This window comes from Rhipicephalus sanguineus, chromosome 1, assembly GCF_013339695.2.
Source record: "Rhipicephalus sanguineus isolate Rsan-2018 chromosome 1, BIME_Rsan_1.4, whole genome shotgun sequence".
In the NCBI taxonomy this organism is placed as follows: Eukaryota; Metazoa; Arthropoda; class Arachnida; order Ixodida; family Ixodidae; genus Rhipicephalus; species Rhipicephalus sanguineus.
In genome coordinates this window covers 132,880,673-132,903,273 of record NC_051176.1, presented here as the reverse complement: position 1 = coordinate 132,903,273, position 22,601 = coordinate 132,880,673, and the positions used below count along the sequence as shown (strand labels likewise).

Sequence of the window (22,601 nt, the reverse complement as noted above, 5' to 3'; positions counted from 1 at the left end):
CTCCATCAAATTGTTGCAAGACTTAAAAAGCCCAAAGACCAATTGCATCTCATGCGCAGTTTTTCTTGAAGCAGGCAGGTACCTAAAGAGGGACTTTTTGGAAATTATAAGAGTGCAAATGCATCTGCAGCCACTGAAAAAACATGGGAGACGATGGTCGATGCCACTCAGACAGTTTGCCCTCAGTCTTTACTTTACAAGCCCTGAGGCATATAAATATCTATCAAAGGTACTAAGTAGGGGTGTGCGAACAGTGAAATTTCATCTCGAATCGAATTCGAATCGAATAGTGCCGAATAGTGGTCGAAAATATTGAATATTGAATCGAATATCGAATAGTATCGAAGCGTGCACCGCCAGTTACGGCAAGACAAAAAAAAAAGATCAAGTAAGCTACGGCATGGTGACAGCTTGCGCGCTTCTTCGGGAGTCTTTTTCCTTTTTCTAGCTTTTATGAGCTTAGAAGGATTGATTGTTGAGCGAGTTGGTAATTCATCTTTTATGAGCGTGCAACCATGTTGATGGAAGAGCCGCCATTCTAGTCAGCAACGCCACTTTTAACCTCCTAATGGGCAACAGAGGGTGGTACGGTAGATAGCTTTTCTTTTTTCCTATGGCCGTGCAATACGGCTCATCTGACAATGGTCACGTTATTGTGCTTTATCGCCTTGGGTGCTCTGGGCCCGAAAATCTTCGAGCACCCGTTCACAGGAGCATTTGGATTGCGCGCCGAAACGAGGGAGTTTCTGAACGAGTGGTCAGTGCGGCAGTGGCGACTGCACAGCGTGAACAAATTTTCGCATCTGAAACCAATCACCAAGGGTTTCGCGGACCAGTCGGGATGTTTTACGGCCCTTGCGGCATATGCGACCGAACTATGCAAGAAGTCCGGAAGCGAAGTTGAGAAGGGCTTGCCACTTTTCTTGTCTCTTTTTTTTACGTGCTGAAATAACGTAATCTCCTCTAATGTTCACATGCGCTCATTTTCGAACCAGGAAATCGGTGAAAATTTTAACAAAGGCTTATTGTAACGACGTTAGCGTCAATTTAGCCACCCCACCTTCACCAAGTTGCACCATTGGCCTTTGTCACGTTTTAGATATTCGTCCCGTCGAATTATTCGAAAGTTCGAATACTAGCTATTCGAAAGTCGAATCGAATTATTCGATTAGGTAGTATTTGATTCGAATTCGAAACTCGAATATTCGCACACCCCTAGTACTAAGCATTCCCACAGTAAAGTCCTGAAGGACGTGGCTGTCGGCCGTAAATATAAAGACAGGAGTTCTGCCTCAGATTCTCGAGTTATTCAAAGAAAAGGAAAAAAAAAGGAAATTCAAGACAGAGCTTGCTGCCTGATTTTTGACAAAATTTCATTAAAAAGAAATCTGCAGTATGACCCTAAGGAAGACATCATACATGGATATGTTGATAATGCCAGAGAAAGAAAAAATGGCACAGCGAACACTGCAGCACCCGTGTTGGTCTCTGGGATAGCGAAGAAATGGATACAGCCAGTAGCTTTTTTGACAGGAGAGAGGACAGTTCGCACAGGGCCCCTTTTAATGTTATAGAAAAAGCTAATTATAGAGCTAAAGGCATGTGGCCTCTTCGTCAAAGCATTGGTCTGTGACCAGGGTAGCAGCAATTGCGTTATTGCAAAGGCACTGGGTGCGAGCCCTGACAGCCCTTTATTACTGATAAAGAGATTTCCTTCATTTTTGACGTCCCCCACCTCTTGAAATGTATGAGGAATAATCTGAGGAAGCATGATATTTCTATTGGTGATAAGGTTGCTTCCTGGAGGCATATTAAGACTTTGTATGAATGAACACATCACCTGAAACTAAAATACCTAGCCAAGCTCACCGACAGGCACATCTATGAAAGTGCATTTGGTAACATGAAAGTGAAGTGGGCCTCTCGGGTGCTCAGCAACAGTGTCTATCTAGCAATAGAAGCATTCATAGCATTTAATGTTCTACCACCAGAAGCCACAAGCACGGCTGAGTTTGTTGAGAAAATAGATCAGTTATTTGATTCATTGAACAGTTCTTGTGTAAAGATAACTGAGAGAAAAATGAGGTATGCAATTAATACTTCTGCAGGGCAAATTCTTGCATTGCATGGATTAAATCTTGGAAATTCAAAGCACCTAGGCAACCAAGAACCATTCAGGGCTGGCAGGTGACGATTAAAGCGGTTGGTATGCTGTGGGCAGATCTGCATGAATCCTATAACTTCAAATTTTTGCTCGCTCTTCGTCTGAATCGGGATCCCTTGGAGAACTTGTTTGGGATCATTCGGCAGCAGCACGGCTGTAACGAGACTCCAAGCACATTTGAGTTCACTGCCGGTCACAGGCATATCATTGTCGGGAAGCTATTCAAGCTTTCAGATGGCAGCAACTGCGAAGCAGATAAGGCTGCTCTTCTAACTGAGCTAAAGAAATTAAGACTCAATCAAGAAAGCCGTACTGTGGCCGACACCTTCAGCTCAAACCTTTCAGACACCGATGGCACCGAAGAACCAGCAGGTGTACTTGAATCGAACATAGTTTGTTACGTGTCAGGATACCTAGTACAAGCATTTCCGAAAAAAAGCACCATGCTCACAATGCAGGGACCTCTTGAAAAACAAAAGCCAAATTTGTCTTCACCAAACCAAATCTACATAATATTCAATGCAGAGGAGGTGCAGGACAAGATTCTAGGAAATTTAACAGTGCCCACAGAAGCAGCTTTCAATTTTGTCAGAAAATTGGAAAAAGCATTATCTGTTGAAATAGGTGCTGTAGCACACTTGAGAGGGGTGTCAGAGAAGCTGCTTCATATTATGATAGTGGTGGCTAATGGCCTATTCTGCAGTGCACACTGTCGCAGATTTTTTCTGCAAATGTTTATACATATTAGGATTCTCTGGTATTTGGAATTCAAAAACAGAGAATTAAGCCAGGCAAAGACTTGGCAGTCTGCTGCAAAAATTGACTTAGCAGTTCAAGACTATTGTTTGTGTGCTCATATACTGCTGTGTTATAATTGTTCTAAGCAAAAAGGATAAGCAATCCAAGGAGCTCATGACATGGTTGTACAATTTTACTTGTTGTCCATGTGTTTGTAAACAATGTACTGATATTTCAAACAGTATTGTTGTGACCATGAAGTGTTTGTAATGTATCTGTGTTGTGAATTAAGCATGTGGTTACTTAAATGTGGGAACGCACAGAATGATTAGACAATACCTGTTAATTTCTGGGCACTTGCCGTGCTGTCAAGTGGGCTCTTTACCAAGAAAGGTTGGAATTTTCCCAGCCAATTTGTCTGCGGTCAGCTGCAAGCTGAATCAAATTTTGTGCTACTCCGAGCCATTACTTGTTTCTTTGGACAACTTAGCCGATTGCCTCTGCAGAGAGAAACTAGACGGTAGGATAATTTTTCATCCAGGGCGAATTTATTATAGGTTCGCTCCACCAGTTACAATAGTTTTGAATCTATAGAAGTTTAATATATTCATTCGTTTTTGGAAAATTACGTGCTGAAACCACGATGCGATTATGAGGCGCATCATAGTGGGTACTCCGCATCAGTTTTAACCACCTGGGGTTCTTTAATGTGCACCTTAATCTAAGTAGACGTGTTTTCGGTTTTCACACACCACTGAAATGCCCGTCACGGCGGCCGCATCTGTTTTGTCGCCTAGTGTTCCTAGGCGATAAAACAAAACAAATGCGGCCGTCGTGGAGGGAATTCCCACCCACGTCCTCGCATTTACCAGCGCGGCATTTTACCTACTATGCTAAACTTGTCAAGCAAGCCAGTAGTTAGGAAAATCCGGATTCGGGTGGTTCTCACAATGTGAAGTCAAAAGGTCGAGAGAAGGCAGCCAGTGAGTTTTGCGCTGCAAGCTATCGTATTCTCTCCGCAAAGCTACCGGCCAGGTGATGTCCCAAAGAGGCTGCATAAAATTGGCACGAGGAAATAGGGAAATTATAGTGTACACGAGCGTATACATACGTTTCGTTGCTCAGGTACTTCTTGCTCGTGCGTTCGTGCTTTGAGCCACTACTTGACGATGTAACCACGTTGTTTGCTTGTGTGAACGTTCAGTGATGTATTTTGTCTTGTAATGATTTATGAATATGTAATAAAACATTATCAAGCTTACTCATTCGCCGGTGTTGTGTACGTTATTGCCAGTTGAGGCTATGGCGTCTCCTGGCACCTTCGCAGCATTCACAGAAGACGGTTCAGAAGATTCATTACGACACTCGCAGGGTTCGGTAAGTGAACAAAACGTGGCATATACATTTATTTCTTCTGTACGAGCACGGGCAACCGGAGCGCACTGCACAGCAACCACAAACGAGAAACGGCAACCATATTGCACAAAACTCATTTCCGTTTCCTGTTGTACAACGGCATCTCTTGGTCGGCTAGTTTAGTTCATAACGCCACCGCTACCCTTATTTCCGTTGCACTGTCAAAAGTACAGTTTCCCTTCTCTAAGTGTATAGCTGTTCTCTGGTTGTACCTGATGTATGAAACGGAGTATAGTTTCGTGTAAACTGTTTGAGTGGTGCGAGGCCCTAGATTTCTTAAGACATTATTTCACTACTACACCTTATAAATTTTGAATATGTGTCCAAAGAATAGCAATTGCCAAGTTCCTCATCGAATATTCTTAGCTATCGCGACATTTGCGATGCGTCTTACAAGGAATGCCTGTCTCTTCACATAAACCTAATCACGATATATACTGGTATGAATTATTAACGCGATAGCGTTAAATAGCTCGTTCTGCACAAGCTCCGGTGTCAGTGTCAGCGTCGTTGGTTGTGAGCGAAAAATTAGCGTTGTTCGTGAGCGAAAATTCGAAATAGATGCAAATAAATGATTAAAAATCTTCGGCTCGATTGGAATCGCACCCAGGACTTACGCGTGGCAAGCAGATGTTCTACTACAGAGCCACGACAGTGCTTCGAACAGCTTAGAAAAAAAAAACTATACAAATGTCATGTAATGCGAGCAGTCTCCTTAACGCATGTAATATTGCATGGCAGAAGCGTAGAATCGCACCAGGCGTCAAAACATGTGAATCGCGCAATGAGTTGTTGGTTTAAAGGCCCGCCATTTGCATCGCGCACGGGCATAATTAATCACCTTTATCAGCAACATCATCGACCAAGTGTGCAGCTGCGCGGGTGCGCGTGTTGCCTTACGGACTCTTAGTGGGTACTTCGCGCATTCGCAAAAGGAAGAATTATCGCGTAGTGGGCCCTTCGCGGCTCTACGACTCTACTCACAGCGGGCATTCTATAGGATAGTTTGAAACGGTCAGTGTTACGCGCACAGACGTTCCTCTCCTTGCGGCACGGTGTCCACCGATAAGCGAAACCAGGCTAGCGATCGAGAAGGCGATGCGAACGGGGCCAGATTACGCTATCGCGCTCTACTCTTGAAGGCGAAGCTCAAATGTTCGCCAAGGTTTCTTTATTAAAATCTTTAAAATCTGCTAAAATATTTTTTTCAACCACTTCAGTGTATCATATAGTCGTATTGCTGCTGGTGCAGGTGGTGTGTCTCTGCAGCCTTTCCACTGACTGAAGCCTATTACCATTACGTGTAATTATTACCTGTTCTAAGATAAAATTATGTTAGTGTTAGTTTCAGTTTAGGAACTAGGATCTTACGTTATCGGATCGTTTCTTGAATGGTATAGTAGCGTCGATATAACGAAAATAGTATGCGTTTTTTGCGAGCGTCTTGCTGCGCGTCTACGAACTACCACATATCCTGCCATGTTTTTTAAAAACACATGGCAGGATGGGTGAGGAACTCGAGGTTTGCTCTGAAACGCATAGCCTTACGAAGGCCATTTTGAATACTTAAAAGAAAGCCTGGCTTTGTTTTTTTTTTTTGACCGGCTGCAAATTGGAAAGTCGCCGAAAACTCAGAAACCGGAGATTAGTGCCTCTAAATGATCTAACCAGGCTGTAATTATTAAATCACTTCCACCCACCGTGGTAGATTCGCAGGTAAGCTGTCGAGCTGCCAAGCTATAGGACGCGGGTTCGATTCCCGGCATTGACAACTGCATTTCGATGGGGTTGAAGTGCAAGAACTCCAGTGTGTATTTAGATGTTCGTTAAAGAACCACAGGTGGTCAAAATTAGTCCGGAGTCCCCGTTACGGCGTCCATCATAATCATAACGTGGCTTTGGCACGTAATAGCCAAGAATTACATTTTTGTTGGATCACTTCCGTGCCCTGCAAATAATGTAAAAAAAACAAACTTTTTTGTCTATATAGTTTAACTCGCGGGCGCGTGATTACGTTTCCATTCTCATGCCTTAGTCATTCCCTACGCTTATGCATAAAGACACGAATACGACATATTAAAAAGATGAGAATGATGGGACGAACGCTGAGCCTTAATGAAGACGGTGGAGTCTGCGCACAAGGAAATGCCGTTCAGACAGCACTCACGATGGCGTGTGCTGTGTGTGCAGGCGAGCTTCAACTTATCCTAATGGGCGACCTGGTGGTGTCGTTCGCCTGACGCTAAGGGCGGAATCAGGTGAGACCATACCGCTGTGTCCTTCGCGGTGAGAGTCAGCTGGAAACAAGTATGTCGTAAAACTGCGCTACTACCGTGCACAGTTTTCTGCGATTTGCCTGCCTACGAGCGCGAAATCCTCGCGTTTGCTGTGTGCAAAGGACAAGGCCGTAATACAACACGGTTCAGTGTAACTGCGAGTGTTATTAGAAAGCAAATCGCACCTGTCTTTGCGTGAATTAAAAATGGAAAGATGCGGGAATTAAAAATTATGAAAGTATGGGAGACGTCGGGATAAGCAAAATGCGTTTAGAAAACAGGTGGAGAATAACAGTGAATATGTCGATAGAAACGGGGTCATTTTAGGCGCAGCTAACAGCATAATATAGAAATGAAGGCTTGAATGATGCTTCAGAAATTCGTCTATTACTTGTCCAATTATTACTCCATGTATGTTTGAAATGTATATTCCGGCGATAAAGAGAACCTCGAGGAAATTACTTAATTAGAGCATACCATGTTCCTTGCCTCTAAATAATTTCGAATATATTTTCTAAAATACTTTATAGGTACCTAATTTATAAGCTATAGACTCATGAGGAGCTACGAAGTAAAGGGCTATGTTAGCGTCCATAAACACAGCCGCAGGGAAACAATCGCAGGAACTGTCCCCCTCCGCTCCCGCGAAAGCGTTTGTGAATTCGTTACATTACGTGGTAACGACCTTAAAAACAGCAAGGATTTTATTTACAGTAACTAATTTCAAAACAGCAAGTAATCTGACTTCTACTTGCTAGCTGATGTAATGTGGCATTCTTCGAATTGTTAAAATAAAAAAACAGATATCAGTGTTCTGTAAACTCCTTATGAACCAATCAACGTTACAAAACACACAGACAAGGGCTGGCCACAGGAAGTGCGTGTTGACAGAGCTAGAGCCCTTCACGATCCCACACAGTCCCTTACATTCTATGGTGTGGTGGCAGACAACAGTAAGGAGAGTTCCTGTGTCAAGCCTGCGCTGTAGAAAAGACCTGGATGCGTGTGGCGGTGCGATTCAAGTACATGATAAAAAAAAACTTGGGGGACGCTTGAGCTTTGCCTTAACGAGTAGAATGCGACAGCGTAATTGGTCCCGTTCGCATCGCTTTCTCATTCGGCCTAGCCAAGCTTCGCTCCTCGGTAGCCACCACAACCGTGCCAGCGAGGAAAGGAACGTCTGTGCGCCTAACATTGGCCGTTTTAAGCTGTCCTAGAATGACTACTGCAAGTAAAGTTGCGAACTGCCCACTACGCCATAATTCAACACTCTAGGATGACCTACTACGCGTCCAACTACACGTCCGCAAGTACCCGCTGCGCGTCCGCAAGGCAATATAATATGCGCACCAACGCAGCTGCCCGCTTTGTTCATGCTGTTGCTGGTGATAATGGTTAATTATGCGGAGCACTTTGTAATGGATGGACCTTTAAACCACCCACTCACACATGGTTCACGCCGTTTGATGCCCGCTGACCGCTTCTGCCACGCAACAGGGCATGTATTGCTCCTCGTCGCACTATTTAACACCTGTATGGCGTTATTATTTTTTTTTTTCGAAAGAGTTCGAAGCACTGTCGTGGATCTGTGGTAGAGAACACCTGCATGCCACGCACGAGGCCTGGGTTCGATTCCCGCTCAGACTTCATGATTTTTATTTTTTCCATCCATCTCGATTTTTCGCTCACGGAGAACGCTATTTTGCAATCATTGACGCCGACACCGGAATTTCTGCGAAACGAGCTCTTTAACGTCATCGCGTTGAAAGAAAACAAGCACGTAATGGTCCACGTATTCCACTCACCCTGATTTATTCAGGCGATATCGCAAGGCGGCATAGTAGGTGTGAACTGTACCCCATATTCCACTTAACACACAGTCCGACACTCCGCACCTGAGCTCTGCGTGCTTATTAATCCACAAATTTCATGCAGCCCTACTTCAAAGATAGGCAAATTTGAGGCAGCTACAGGCACTGTAGAATGGTCACAGAACTCGCGAACAACGTCAGCGGGCGCGTTCCGGAGTGAAATGCCCGAGTAGTGTGCGCTTCTCGTAGGCTCACGGTGAAATGCGGGCTTTCAGGAAGTGGCCTACTCACGTCCACGTAGATGAAGTTCGCTTCCTCTCCCCTGACGCGCCGCAGGGTGAAACCGAAGTCAGAGAACTTAAAGTACTTCTTATTCCTGTAAAGCACGATGTCCACCTTCTCGGCGGGCAAGCTTTCTTTACCTTCCACGCCTGCAATAAAGGAACGCGAGTTCGAGATCATCGTCATGTTCAGTTGACACGGGGACCACGTGACACGGGCCATTAGACATGCTGAAAAGGCTTGCATACTTGCAACGGAAATTCGCCACTCATAAACAATTGATTTACGATATCAGCGAGGACATCCGATTTCAGGCGAGAGACTATAGCTTTATCTCTGAGCATCCAATCTTCTCAATCCCCAATATTTTATCATTGCTTGTTAGCTTCTTTTTATTTCGAAAAGTGTCACGGAGGCCAAGAAAAGTGTTCTCATCGAGATGTCATAGTCTTCATCAGCGCGGTCAGGTTGACCGGAGTCAATGTGCGACCCTACATTTATAATATGTTTTCGTGTGCTGGCAAATGGTTTCAGCCAGGCCCGCAGTCAGGAATTTTTTTCGGGTGGGGGGGGGGGGGGGTGGGGGAGCACTTTGCTGAAGGCGTTGACTATTATTAATTTTTAGTAAAACACCACGCTCTATCAAAATTACGAAAGGGGGCGGGGAGGCCAATGCCCTCCCCCCCCTGGCTAAGAGCCTGGTGTAAGCACTAGCCAGCGCTTTTCCATACAGGATTGTACCGTGCAAAACGGTTTGCGATACTGTAGGACGCTTGTTTTTTTTTTTTCTATTTGTTAAGATTTCATTTCCCATATCTTTTTTTTTAGTGTGGTCACTAATTTTTTCCAACTTTTTGTAATCTTCCTGCTTTGTCTCTTTCCAAATCGGCTTTTAGCGAATTATCAGAATGCATGGGCCGCTTGTGAACGTAGGAATACACCGAATTACCTACAATTTGTTATGCGTTCATCCCACTGTCTTCGACATTTCCTGTTGGTTTGAGTAGTGATCTGAATCACAGCAGGTACAAAGTAAAGTGAAGTAAATATCATATAGGCCGTATCTGCATCTCTTTTCATTTCTCTTCCACTCCAGTGAAGTTATTAAGTAGTCAGTAAAATAAAAAAAAAACGACTCGTGGGTCATCACTAATCTTACGTTTAAAATACGGTTTCTCGTTTTCCTTCTGCATAAAGAGCAAATGCTAAGAAAAAATCTTGGTAAATTGTCGCTCTTGTCATATGAGAAATCTCCGGATACATCTGGTATAAAGTACGAAACGCAGATGTTCAACAGTGCATCAGTACATGCCGTGCCTCTTGTTGTTAAGTAGGCGGTTTGGATACTCTAGGAGGTAATCTGGAACGTTGGTATAGTAACATGGTTTATACCTTACAAAAACTACCTTTTTATTCCTTTTTTTCACTAAAATGCTCCATCTCGTATTTTTCACTTAAGGATATACATATGGGAGGGAGGCACCACGTTTCTATTCCTCTAAAGCTCGTTTGCGCACAATGCCCAGCGCCCATTTCCCAGTACGGTGTCGGCCCAATTATGCTTCAGCATGTAGCGCGACACTGGATACACAATAGGGGCCTTTCACCAAAACAATATGTAAAAAGTTGCTTGAATAAAGTGTGAATGAATGAAAGATTGAGGGGATAATTAGGCATGGCGCTGGACAGCGGCAGCGGGTTTCGCAATAGCGGTATGAGCGAAAAATCACTAGCACGAAACCTTCAATTGTACCACAGAGGCTACAGTAGGGTGCTTCGTGCGAGCACTTACTGCTCTGTGCTGCGCTCTTGCTCAACGTGGACGAAGGAGATGTAGCCTTATAGTCGACAACTAAGGAGTTCTGCGCACTGCTTTCCATGAACGAGTCGGATACACTGATAGGGGCCTTGGATGACTTTACCTGGGCGGAAAAGTGTTCACTGTCACTTCTCAGTTTGCCGGATACACAATAAAGTCATCCTCACCGACAATGCAACAACGAATGTACGTCTATATATATATATATATATATATATATATATATATATATATATATATATATATATATATATATATATATATATATATATATATATATATATATATGCCATGCTGGAACTCGGTTTGGGGATCGGCCAGAATGTCTCCGGTGGGCGACACTGGGTGTGATGCAGTGGTCGTCGCATGCCTAGCAGACGATTATACTGTCTCAGTTTGGCGGCGTGGTGTTTATCCATGTTTGCATGACGAGCCGGAAAATACTTGCGCAACACGGAATGCGTGTAAGCTCGGAGAGACTGCGGCATGTGATTATCGTGATGCGACGCAGCTCTCTTCCTTGCTATCGTCGTCCTTATTTGTTCTGCGGTCACCACAATGAAAGATGATCTTTGGTGGCTCCGTACCACATTTGTACGTGCTAACGCAATCATTACTGGATCCCACGCCGCAGTCGCTGCAGTTGTTCGCCGGAACCTCGATGCTTTGGCCGAGTTGGTCACTGTCCGAACGATCAGTAGTCAGTTCTATGGCGACGAGAATACCTTCGTGGTCTTCAATGCGCCGTTCAGGCGGTACTCCGGGAGTCAGAATGGCGTGCTTGTCATCTTCAGGAAGCTCGCACACCAGGCAGCCCGAATGGCCGATGCCGGCTCCGTCTGCCGAAACGCTCCCACACTCGGCCAATGACTGCCGTGAAGTCTGCAGATGTGGCGCCAACTGGTCAGAGAGGATGTTCCTGCTATCTGTGTGCAGGTCAGGTTGTGGTGTTGGAACGTTCACCCGGTTATGGAAATTCATTGCGAAGTCTGATCTCTGTAATCGTAGTTGTACAGGCGGTCGGAGCTCCATGTCTACGAGCGAAGATAAACTGGGGGCCCGCGACTCCGACAGTTCCGACTTTGAGGTGGTATTGGTCGCTTGCAAGGGTGTTCGTGAGATGGATCCCGATGCGGAATCTGAGATCCGAACCGCGAAGCCCACCTTGCAGCCTGTTCTGTGCCTCCCGCTTGGCGGAACGCCAAGCAGTCCCTGGAGGTATTGCAGCGCACAGCTGCACAGTCGGGAAGGTTCTCCGCTGATGTGTGGTCGGAGTGACGCCCTTCCCGAGGTCCGTATTCGGTAGTGGTCTCTTGCTGTGATGAACGCACGTCGATACCGACGCGGAATCTGAATGCTCAAGTGGTGAACTGCAGCGCACAGCTGAAGCATCGAGGTGAAATCTCGGTCGTCCCCCAGAGTCGTCCCCCAATGTCGTCCCCCAGAGTCGTCACCGGCAAAGGTTCAAGCCAAGCCCCAGCCTCTACAACGACATAGCGAACGACCACGGAGAGATAGCCAGTTTCGGCCAGCGGAATTATATTTAACAAATTTCAAGACGAAGTTCCAGCGTGGCCGAGTCCGGCCACTCCGAAACAGTCAGTGCCGCCCACCAGAGACACTGTCGGCAGCCCACCGCGCTCGCAGTCATGGCCGAGTATATATTTAGGCCACTTAAATGACAGAACTAGCCTATTTTCGCTTCATGCGAGCGCTCGGGAATGTGTACATACCTTGAGCATCAGTTTCTTGAAACTAGGAGAAGCGTAGCAAAGCAACGGTTTCTGGCCTTCGGCGCTGACATCGGTCATTTCCGCGATCTGCTGGTGCTTGCGTTTGTCCTCGGGATCTCCAGTGGTGAGCCCTTTCGCCGCGTCACTGTGCAGGATTTCGGCGATGCTTGGTATGTTGCACAACTCCTTCTTGTAAAGCATCTGCCAGTTGAACTGGTCGAAGAATGGATGCGTCTTCAAGTCGCTGTAGTTCTTTGAGCCGAGGCGATCCACTGGATTCTTCTTGAGCATTCGGTACGTCATGTCCTTTCCCGGCGTGGTCGCCGAGTTTGGATGGTCCTCGGGTCGGGGCCACTTTAGCGGCGACGAGATGATACGTTCGCGAAGCAACTGCTTGGACTTTCCTCGAAATGGCACCCGGCCCGTCATCAGCTTGTACATGACGATGCCCGCCGACCACCAGTCCGCAGCGCGGCCTGCGTCCAATAAGTGCCACTGAGTGCCCATGTGCATCGCAATGAGCCGCGGTATAGCCGCGTAATCATCTTGCTCTGATCTCACGAAGGAAAAGGTCAAAACGACTCTTAGTAGCGTATTTTACGGCCGTAGCGTATTGAACAGAATAATTATTCGTTTTGAGACGTTCTAGTTCTCTTTTAAGTAACAAAGTGCAGGACGTACCATACGGTCTCCTTTTCAGAATTTCCGGAGCCATGTACGGTATGGTGCCGGCCGACTCACCATCGTGGAATTCGAAAGCGGTTCTCCGAAAGTAGCCTCTCAGGAAACGCTTGGCGACTGCATGCATACATTGATCGGAATCCGTCATATGCACCACGGGGCCACGCGCACCTGAATTGGCCAAACCTGCCTACATTTATGGGCTGCATTAGTGTGTCGACGCCCAATTTCGGAGGACTCCCAATTTCGAAGGATCGGCGAAAAGGCTGCGGCCGAAGTGCAGAAAATTCAGGAAGTCAAAGCCTACAATCCACGGCTTTATTGGCTATGGGAGTCCTCGAAACTTATTTTAGAAGTTTAGCAGAAATTGTTGCTTACAGGTACGAGATAGTTGAAAACTGACAAGGTGTCTGGTGGTGGTGTCATCGTTAATTCAGATTAAGAAATAAACGTGTGCCCGAAAAACATCGACTATGGTGTCGGTGGCGTTTCAATGATTATTTCTTTTCTTTTTTTTTTTCGCCGTTAAGCACCTAGTCGTGCTCCCTTCTAGGGCAGCATAAAAGAGCATAGCCTCTTCTTACGGCGAGTACCTCCTCTTCCTTATTTCAGAGAATCAGACAATACTAACTCAGCCAAGCCACGACACTTAGACTGCCGCTGTGTCTCAGTGGCTATGACTATCTGCTGCTAAGCACGAGGTCGCTTGTTTGATTCCCAGTGGCGGCGGCTCATTTCAAAGGGGGCAAAATGCACAGGGATGGTCGTGTGAGAGAACGTTTATGTATGAATCCAGATGGCTAATCGTACAACGATATCACGCCATGACGGGGCTGTCACGCTGCATTCGTAAAAGTGCAACCTGATGACCTGTGGGCTGTAGACAACGGTGGGGCTTACTTCTTATATGGTTCAGTAAGCGATTCACCTAAACATAAGGACACCGCAAAGCCCGCTTAGTTGGTTCTTTTTTTTTTCAGGCAACAAAAAAGTCCCCTCAGGTGAGCACAGACGTTTCTTCAAGCGCTTAATGCTGGTTAAGTGGAAACGGCACTCACAGTGACCACCGCAGGCCTTCGCTGTGTCGAAGTCGATGACTTTCACTCGGCCGCCAGGTAAAATGAGCATACTAGAAAAGAGAGTTTGCGTGTGCGTTCAACAAGCCCTGATATATAGCCGTAGGTAGTAAATTCGTAATAGCAAACAGCAACAACACAATACCGTTTTAAGCGTGTCTTGGTACAACCACACTGTCACCTACGGCCTTAAGAAAATACGCATGCAGTGACATAAAAGTGTTCCTTTTTCACATCAGTAGGAATGTCTCCAAGCATCGATAAAAATTACTACTTGCACATGGTTTGGCGACATACATATTCGTTTATTGGTAGGTTTCGCACGCATGTGCCACGATTAAAGCGCGGCAGCTCCGTGCAACTGTAAACAACCAGGGCCTCTACAACCCGGGCGAGACGACCTATACGGTGCCCGCCGACTTGTAGTGTGCCCCATCGTGAGCGCTACACCACATTCGCTGGTGGTCGGCCTGCGAGAAGGAGCAGCCGCTCACTTGGACACCTTGACATCCCGGTGGAGGAACCCGCGCAGGTGCATGTGCTCGAGCGCAAGGATCAGTTGCGCCATGATGACGCGCACCGACTCGGTGTCCAAGTACTCCTCCTTGGTCACCACGCGCATCAGGTCCAGGCCGGCGATGTACTCCATGATGGTCACGTACGCCTCCTGCCACGATGCAAGCTCGAGCTTTAGGCAGAAGAACGTGTCTCATTGTCTGGTCTTTCTTTGACGACTAGGTTGCGAGCGAAAGGAAAACGGAGGAACGTGCTTTCGCAAGAAAATAACATTTGCACTTAGAGCTAACCGAGTCGAAGAAAGTTCATTTTATAAAAACATAGCCTACGTACAAAATTCACTTATATCGCGGCGTAGACATAAAAAGAGCACGTTGTATGATATTACATTCTCGTGTAATTTTATCTCTATGCGAACATACGATATCCTCGTCGCTCTCAACTGTAACAAAACGTTTCGGCGAGGTTTATTAGGGCATAAGTATAGAAGTCCAGTGTCAAGCAGCCAAAATCCGGGCAAGCGCGAGCGCGTGTCCCGTGCTACTATTGACACTGAGGCTTGCTTGCTTGCTTGTTAGTGTGTTTCGTCATCGTCCTCTCTTCACTACAGTATACCTACCAGTATACGTTATTAAGCAGACGATTAAAGTTTTCTCATACTTTCGGTATCTGTGCCAGAATGCCGGTGTAAAAATATCTGGGGTGCTATGCAGGATGGCCCGAGTTTGGCGGAACTCGGTATCTCTCCGAGCTCTGGCGACACCCCCTTTTGAACAAGCTAATAGTGCGATAAGGTGAAATCCATCCCTCAGCGCGCTCTCCGTTCCATTGGTTACGATAGAACGCGGCGTCACGTCAAGGGCGGTCGAGAAGGTTGGGTGGTGTCGTAAAACTAGAGGCACCTTCTTTCATTTGTTTGTCGTTCCACTGAGTGCAGACGTGCAACCATGCAGGAAAAGTGGCAGAAAGCTCTACTAACTATATTTTTTTATGTGTGCGCGGGCCGTTTGAATTCATTTTCAAGCGTTTAAAGTCTGCAGCAAGTATCCTTTAGAATAATCAGCACCGTGGCCTCCGAGATTAGTTCCGACCGAGCGCCTTACAACACCGCGGCTACAGCTAATCGCCGAGGCCACGTGTATAATCACCATGGTTGGCCTGTACATTCTAGCGCGTTGCTCGGCCAGCGCGCGGCCTCGTCGTTCTCTTCATCGTCTGCTCGGTCCCAGAACACGTGCGCCCGGCTGATTAGCTGATTGGCTGGGCGGTATACCTAGCTAAGTCAGAACGTGCTATGACGAAGCTGATTAGGCCAAATCTTGCTAAGGTCGAGCTAACTAAGCCACGTCTTACTAAGACCGTGCTAATGAAGTCGTGTAAAGCTAAGAACAAGGTAATTGAGATCATGATAAATATCATGACGCTAATTAGGAGCGTGTAATTAAAACCAAGATAATCAAAACCTTACTCGCCCAGATCGTGTTAAGTAGATCACGCTAATTACGATTATGCTAATTACCTCTGCACTATTCAGGACCTTGCAAATTAAACCTGTGTAGTTAATGTCGTGGTAATTAGGACATTATTAATTATTCCTAAGTAACACGACGCTAATTATGAGCGTGCTAATTAGGATCGTGCTCATTAGGATTACGTTATTACCTCTGTACTGTTCAGTAGCTTGCGAAATAAACCTGAGTAATTAATGGCGCGGTATTTAAAACATTATCAATTAATGGTAATTAACACGACGATAATTAGGAGCGTGTAATTAAAACAAACATAAGACCCTACTCACCGAGGACTTGTTAATTGGGATCGTGCTAATTATTATTATGCTAATTACCCCTCTGCTTAATTAATGTCGTGGTAATTAAAACATTAACACTTTAGAAAGGACTATTCACTATCATGTTAGTTAAGACCTTCCTAAGCAATAGCACCAATATTGAGACCGAACTGTCGCGGTGATTACACCGAAGCAGACCAAGCAGACTGAGTAGACGAGCCACGTAAAAAGGTGGAAGAAGCTAGGTGATCACAAGCTCCACCGATGGCTCAATCCCTGCACAAGCACTGCAAGCTGAACAAATTATTTTATATGCAAAGAAGCTGCTGAGTAGCGTCCACCGTATGAAACACTTGACAGGCACACCGGCACTGTGACAGTCACGAGTTGAACTGGGGCCTTTTCAGAATCAACGAGTTTGCGCCCAAGTTCGCGCGTCAATCAATTTGATTGACAGAAGCCCGCGGCGAAGAGCGGGTCCGCCCACCGCGTTTCCTCTTGCCGAGGAGCAGTGCTCACGCAACAACGCCAGCGAGCGGCACGATTCATCTATGAGCTTAATCGCACAGGCTATGCACACGCGCACGAAGAACTAAAGGTTATATCATCACGTGGCTACGGTGCCTCGCATTCAATTTCACCGCTCTCACGACGTACCACTCACAGCTATGAAGCAAGTGCCCCTGGTGGGATTTGCGGCGAGAAATGTTACTAATACTTGTTTGCGGAGACACTTTCTACCGATTCGCTAATACAAAAAAATGTTCTTACGTGTAATGTAAGTATAGCAGGAAGCTGTCCATTTATTTATCTGTAATATTCCAGAGAAGAGAAACGAGCTGCACCAGAGTGCTGCGTGTGTGCCCTTGTTGCCTTCGAGAGTGGAAATTTCCATGCACTAGGTGGAACGAAAGAATTTTCCGAAAGAGGACAAACGCCCACGAACACGCCCGTGGGAGGCGCGGTCATCAGTTGGCAAAAAGATAGCGCGACAATCACGCTGACGTCGCTGCACTGTCAAAATGTTGACTGAGTGGCGGCGCCGACGCGTTCGCACGCGGTATTCCTTTGAAAACCGCCACAAATGCCGCGCATGCGTTTGTGACGCCATTCTCGTTCTTGTAGCCGTTTTTATCAACGCTTCTATCGCGCGCTCCGCACTGTCTTCCTATCATGACCGTCGTAGGGCGGGCTCGGAGCAAACTGGTGTGCCCGAGAAGCTCGGGCCATCCTGCATAGCACCCCTGTAGCCGAGCTCGCACGCGGGCGACGACAACGACATGTCGCACGCTTGTTGTGCCTCGCTCGTGTATGCCTGCGTTTCGAAGGAAGTCCATCAATCTGTACCAACTGGCCGGTTATTGGAGTCCCGTGCAGGACTCCCTTACAACGCTAAGCAGCGTATGATCAAACGAACCGCACGAGTCAACGGGAAAGTTGGGGACAAATCAGGACAAGTGGGGTCGAATAAATCGGTTATAAAAGCATACGTCATGATCGTAGAATCCGTTACCCGCGTGTGCAAAGGATGCGGTTCAGGCGGTGATTCGGATAGACTAGTTGCTGATTACTTTGCATAAGCGTATATTTGGTGTAGGTGACTATATTGTGGGCGTATTCACGCAGTAGTGAAAGGGCTTGCGTATGGACATGCAATGTTTCGGTAATGTGTTGACCTGTGACAAGTATACGACACGTGTGTTTTGAGATACCTGCCATCACTTATCTCTCGCAAAAACAGCTTGACGAGCAGATATTTCCTCTTTAACTATTTGTGCTATTATTTTCCCCGCAATCTACCGGAGAGTCATAAGTGGCCACCTGAACTCACCTTGACGCAGAAGCAGCAGTAGTACTTGACGAGAAACGGGTTTCTGATGACGGACGCGACAACCTTGTCCATGGCGGCCTGCTTGGGCTGGCTGAAGCGGTCCACGTTGACCAGCTTTACCGTGGCTACGAAGTTGGCAGGGCGGTAGTTGGCCAGGTACACGGCTCTGTGGTGTGCGAGTTTGCTTCTCAAATATTCATGGACATTAAAATGTCTTCTTAAGGTTGCTATATAAGCAGCTTCCCCGGCATGTGCAGCCAAGTTGGGGGAGGATGCTACCAATAATGCTACCATTTTGTATGATATTGCGTTGCACATGTGCATGAACTAACTGTGTTGCGTTATCTACGCGCAGGATTAATTTCGATTGTTGCGGGTGCGATTTTAAAGTTTTCCACTGTATATGAACGATCGCATGCGATGATCTATAACACATAAGCCAGAATAGAACTACTGAGCTAACGTTACAAGAATAACGGCACGTCACGCTTGTGCTCCTTAAGCGTCCTTGGATTGCACGCCTCGAAATTTTGTCTACAAGAAACTTCGTCCAAGAAAGCGAACGTCACTTCCGGTGAATGCCTTTAACCTATAAGTCGCGACCATGTCATATGTTCATTTTCACAGCTTTCGTGGCAGCGTTATTCGAGCAGAATGCCGGGAAGGCGCACGAAGTGACAGTCACTTCCTTTTTTTTTTAATGCGAAGCATTTCTTCGCGAACCCAAGGCACTTTGAGCGTTTCTATCTATCTATCTATCTATCTATCTATCTATCTATCTATCTATCTATCTATCTATCTATCTATCTATCTATCTATCTATCTATCTATCTATCTATCTATCTATCTATCTATCTATCTATCTAGCCGCCTACGTCTGGGTGCTCTTGTAATCGCCTCCTTAGCTTGGTGTAGACCAAAATTGACATTGGGGTAAGAGGGTTTGACGAATGTAAATATATGATCATGACATGAATAACGTGAACTGTAGCGTACGCAAACGCTTTCCTCCAGGCGCGTGTGGCACATACCCGTATACCCCGGACCACGGTAAGCGGGTATGCGCCACAACTGTTTACATCTTAATAGGAACGGTGAGAACAGACATTGGTAAATTAAATGCGACAGCGTAAAGAAAGACCGACATCGTCAGCGTTCATCCAACGAATGAAAACAATAAAAATCGAGATCTCAGCAGGAATCGATCCCAAGCAATCTGCGTGGCGGTCAGGTATTCTACCACAGAGTCACGCCACGTCTTGAAACTGCTTTGGAAAAAGACTCTATGCAGGGGAAATGTCTGTGCAGCGTCAACTGTGGTTGCGGTACTGGCTATCTTATTTTATAACAAAGCAATAAACATTACATATGTACTCCTATGATGCAGACGTCATGCCGGGCTAACGTAAATTGTGGTTCTAGTGTTGGGTCCGCTTTTATAGAAGCCTAATAAACATTACATTTTTATTACTGTGATTCAGCAATCAATATTCAAGCGTTGCTCAGCCCTGGAGGAATACGCTAACGAAAGTTACGTATGATATTCACATCATCGCACCGTAAATTGCTTTTCATTTCGATAATACTGATGTCTGCGCTCCAGAGTAAGTGCTGACGGTTTTAAGGGTAACCATAGGTTACCCTTTAAACGCCAGTCTAGTCGACGTGCCTGGTAAAGCCATGATGTGCACACAACTACTACGCTGACAAAAACACGTCTATCCACCTCGTAACGCTAGGCTCAAAGCGAGAAAATGCAGCATAGACAACTACTCGCTGATTGTTTCCCATGAAACCTATTCCCACAAGGCGTGGGATGTGCCGATTTTTTTTTTTTTTTTACATTTCATATGACGGACTCTGTATTCAAGGACTGTAGCGAACAAAACGCTCTAGAGGCGATCCCCGGTCGCGGTTGCAACATTTCAGCGGGAGTAAAACCAAAAACAAGTAAACAAACAAACAAATTAACAAACAAACAAAAACTCGAGTATTTCAACTTGAAATGCATATTAAAACGCCTGAGGTGGTTGAAATCAACATGAAGCCGTCCACTGCGCTGTGTGTAATATTTGGTCTTTCTACGAAATGTTTAAATCCTTCAACTAATCCAATCAATCACCGCCGCTGTAGCCTAGTGGCTTTGGTGTTGCGCCTGCTGACCTCAAGGTCACCGCCTCCGCACCCTCGATTCAGTCTGAGAGAAGTGGGAAAATTCCCATGCAGATATATTTCAGTGCCCGTTATGGTTGCTACTATAACAAAAGACAAAAGCGTGTGCGTGCTTGGGCGCAGTGCTCACGGGGATTAAGCCGAGGAGGAAAACGCGACTGTGTTGCATACAGACGTACCCAAAGCCGCCAGCGCCGAGCATCTTCAGGTTCTTGAAGTCGCGTATCCGTGGAAGAAACATGCCGAATGGAAGCGGTTGAGGTGGATTCAGCTGCAAAGTATGGAACACGTATAAGGTCATGACAACAAATGCCAAGAAAGTACCAGACGGCATCGCGTAGAGCGATGGCCATTCTCTGTTCTGTGACGTCTGTAGGCGCTTGAAGTAAATTCTAATTGACAGAGGCATCCCACTAAAGATCTATGGCATATAGTGCTCTCCTGTCACCTCGGCTCTTTGTTTGATGTATATTGTCCTTGTTTTTGATGGTAATTTTATGTTATTCTACGCGGACAATCAAAACAAACGAGTATCAAAACAAGTAGTCAATGTTAAATGCTCACTTAGTCGTGTCATTTCAGTTTCTCCTGCCCATGCCATGAAAATAAGTTGATTTTTGGTGGACACCTTGTATTGAAACATTACAACCCAGGTAACAGGCATTACACATAAGTGAAAAACAGATCCACAATATCGTAAGCGTGCTCATGCTGTATATCGCTACTGCTGCAGAGGCGGTATCAACTATTTTCGCCATCATCGTCATTGGCTCACGTGTTTTCGCGCCTTTGTTATCACCAGTATCGGCCCTCGTTGTGAGGGGTGATAATAGTAAATGCAAAGCAAACAATCACTGATGTTTCTCCTGGTCAATTATTGTGCCTACCACGTATATTGCCGCAAAGACTGCTTTCAATCAGCGAGCCGCTATGTAAGCGTCTATAATGTCTCGCGCCTGCGCGCGCTTCTTGTGGCACCGCGGCGCTCCTCGTGCACGGGCTCGAGACGGTGGACTGATCTGAAAGGCGACGAAGAAGTGTGTTCGGGGAAGAGACACTTGTGTGGAACGCTTTAGCGGACTCCTTCATTTATTTCACCTACTTTTCTGGGCACAAGTTCGCCCATAATAAAACCAGTGTTTGTGTGACCCCTCTTGCAATACGTTACATTCTGGTGGAGGTGCGGGGTATGATTGGAAGTCCCCTTGGCGCAAGAGAGCGGAGCCCTGATCCTCAACGATTGGAACCTGGCGAACTGACTCCAGTACACCAGCGTTCAAGCCGCCGCCTCCGAGGAGACCCGCCTGAATTCGGACCGCTCCCCACGGCTCTGGCAACACAGGCAGCGTTCACCGTCAACTCCAGAGCGATGGCCAGCCCGGTGGCATAATCTGAACTCATCGTGTCCCCACCGTGCATGCCTGAACCCTTCCACGGCGATGCGTTCGAAGATGTAGAAGACTGGTTGGAGCATTTCGAGCGGGTCGCAAAGATCAACGGCTGGGACGAGGCAAGGAAACTGGGCCGCGTGTACTTCGCGTTGGAAGATGCAGCGAGGGTATGGTTTGAGAATCACGAAGCGGTGATAGCAACATGGGAAGATTTTCGACGACACTTGCTCGCTGCGTATGCCAGCACCGATCGCCGAGAGAAGGCAGAAAACGCCCTCCAATCCAGAAACCAGCGCACGAACGAGAGCGTCAGCATGTATATCGAAGACATGTCCCGGCTCTTCAAACGTGCCGATGCGAACATGACGGAAGAGAAGAAACTGCGCCACCTGATGCGTGGAGTCAAGCAGGAGTTGTTTGCAGGGTTGGTTCGCAACCCCCCACGCACCGTTGCCGAGTTCCGTGCTGAAGCCACGACCATAGAGAGGGCGCTACAGCAGCGAGCCCGTCATTACAACCGTGATGCTAGCAATGCACCAGTGGACGTCCTTTCGGTGAGCCAAGGCAGCAACAGTGAAGCTTTGAGGGAACTGGTGCGATCCATTGTAAAGGAAGAGCTTCAGAAGCTTCTGCAGCCACAAGTCACGCCCACAGTTTCTACCCTCGCCACCGTCATTCGTGATGAAGTTCGGCACGCACTTCTTCAACCGGAACCTGAGGCGCAAGCTATCCGGCTTGAACAACCGCTGCAGGAACGTCGTGTACCAATGTACGCGGACGCTCTACGCCAACCCGCCGTGCACAATGCTTCGTTCGCAGCCCCCAGGGGCCATCCATCGGCTTCGCACGGCTCGCCCTTTCTAGGAGAACTGAGGCCACGAAAAAGCGACGTGTGGCGCACACCTG

General features: G+C 46.7%; 1 protein-coding gene across 1 annotated transcript in view; it reads right to left on the bottom strand.

Moving 5' to 3' along the window:
* Window positions 1-21,705, bottom strand: part of LOC119398474 (microtubule-associated serine/threonine-protein kinase 3-like) — a 36,063-nt gene extending 14,358 nt beyond the window's left edge. Inside the window, exons 1-10 of the mRNA XM_049412094.1 lie at window positions 21,631-21,705; window positions 20,484-20,575; window positions 18,133-18,298; window positions 14,491-14,663; window positions 13,979-14,049; window positions 12,921-13,037; window positions 12,240-12,715; window positions 11,113-11,388; window positions 10,480-10,609; window positions 8,697-8,836 (exon numbers count right to left, since the gene is read on the bottom strand). Coding sequence (XP_049268051.1) covers window positions 8,697-8,836; window positions 10,480-10,609; window positions 11,113-11,388; window positions 12,240-12,715; window positions 12,921-13,037; window positions 13,979-14,049; window positions 14,491-14,663; window positions 18,133-18,298; window positions 20,484-20,575; window positions 21,631-21,705 — 1,716 coding nt within the window. The remainder of the gene's footprint in view (window positions 1-8,696; window positions 8,837-10,479; window positions 10,610-11,112; window positions 11,389-12,239; window positions 12,716-12,920; window positions 13,038-13,978; window positions 14,050-14,490; window positions 14,664-18,132; window positions 18,299-20,483; window positions 20,576-21,630) is intronic.
* Window positions 21,706-22,601: the final 896 nt, after the last annotated feature.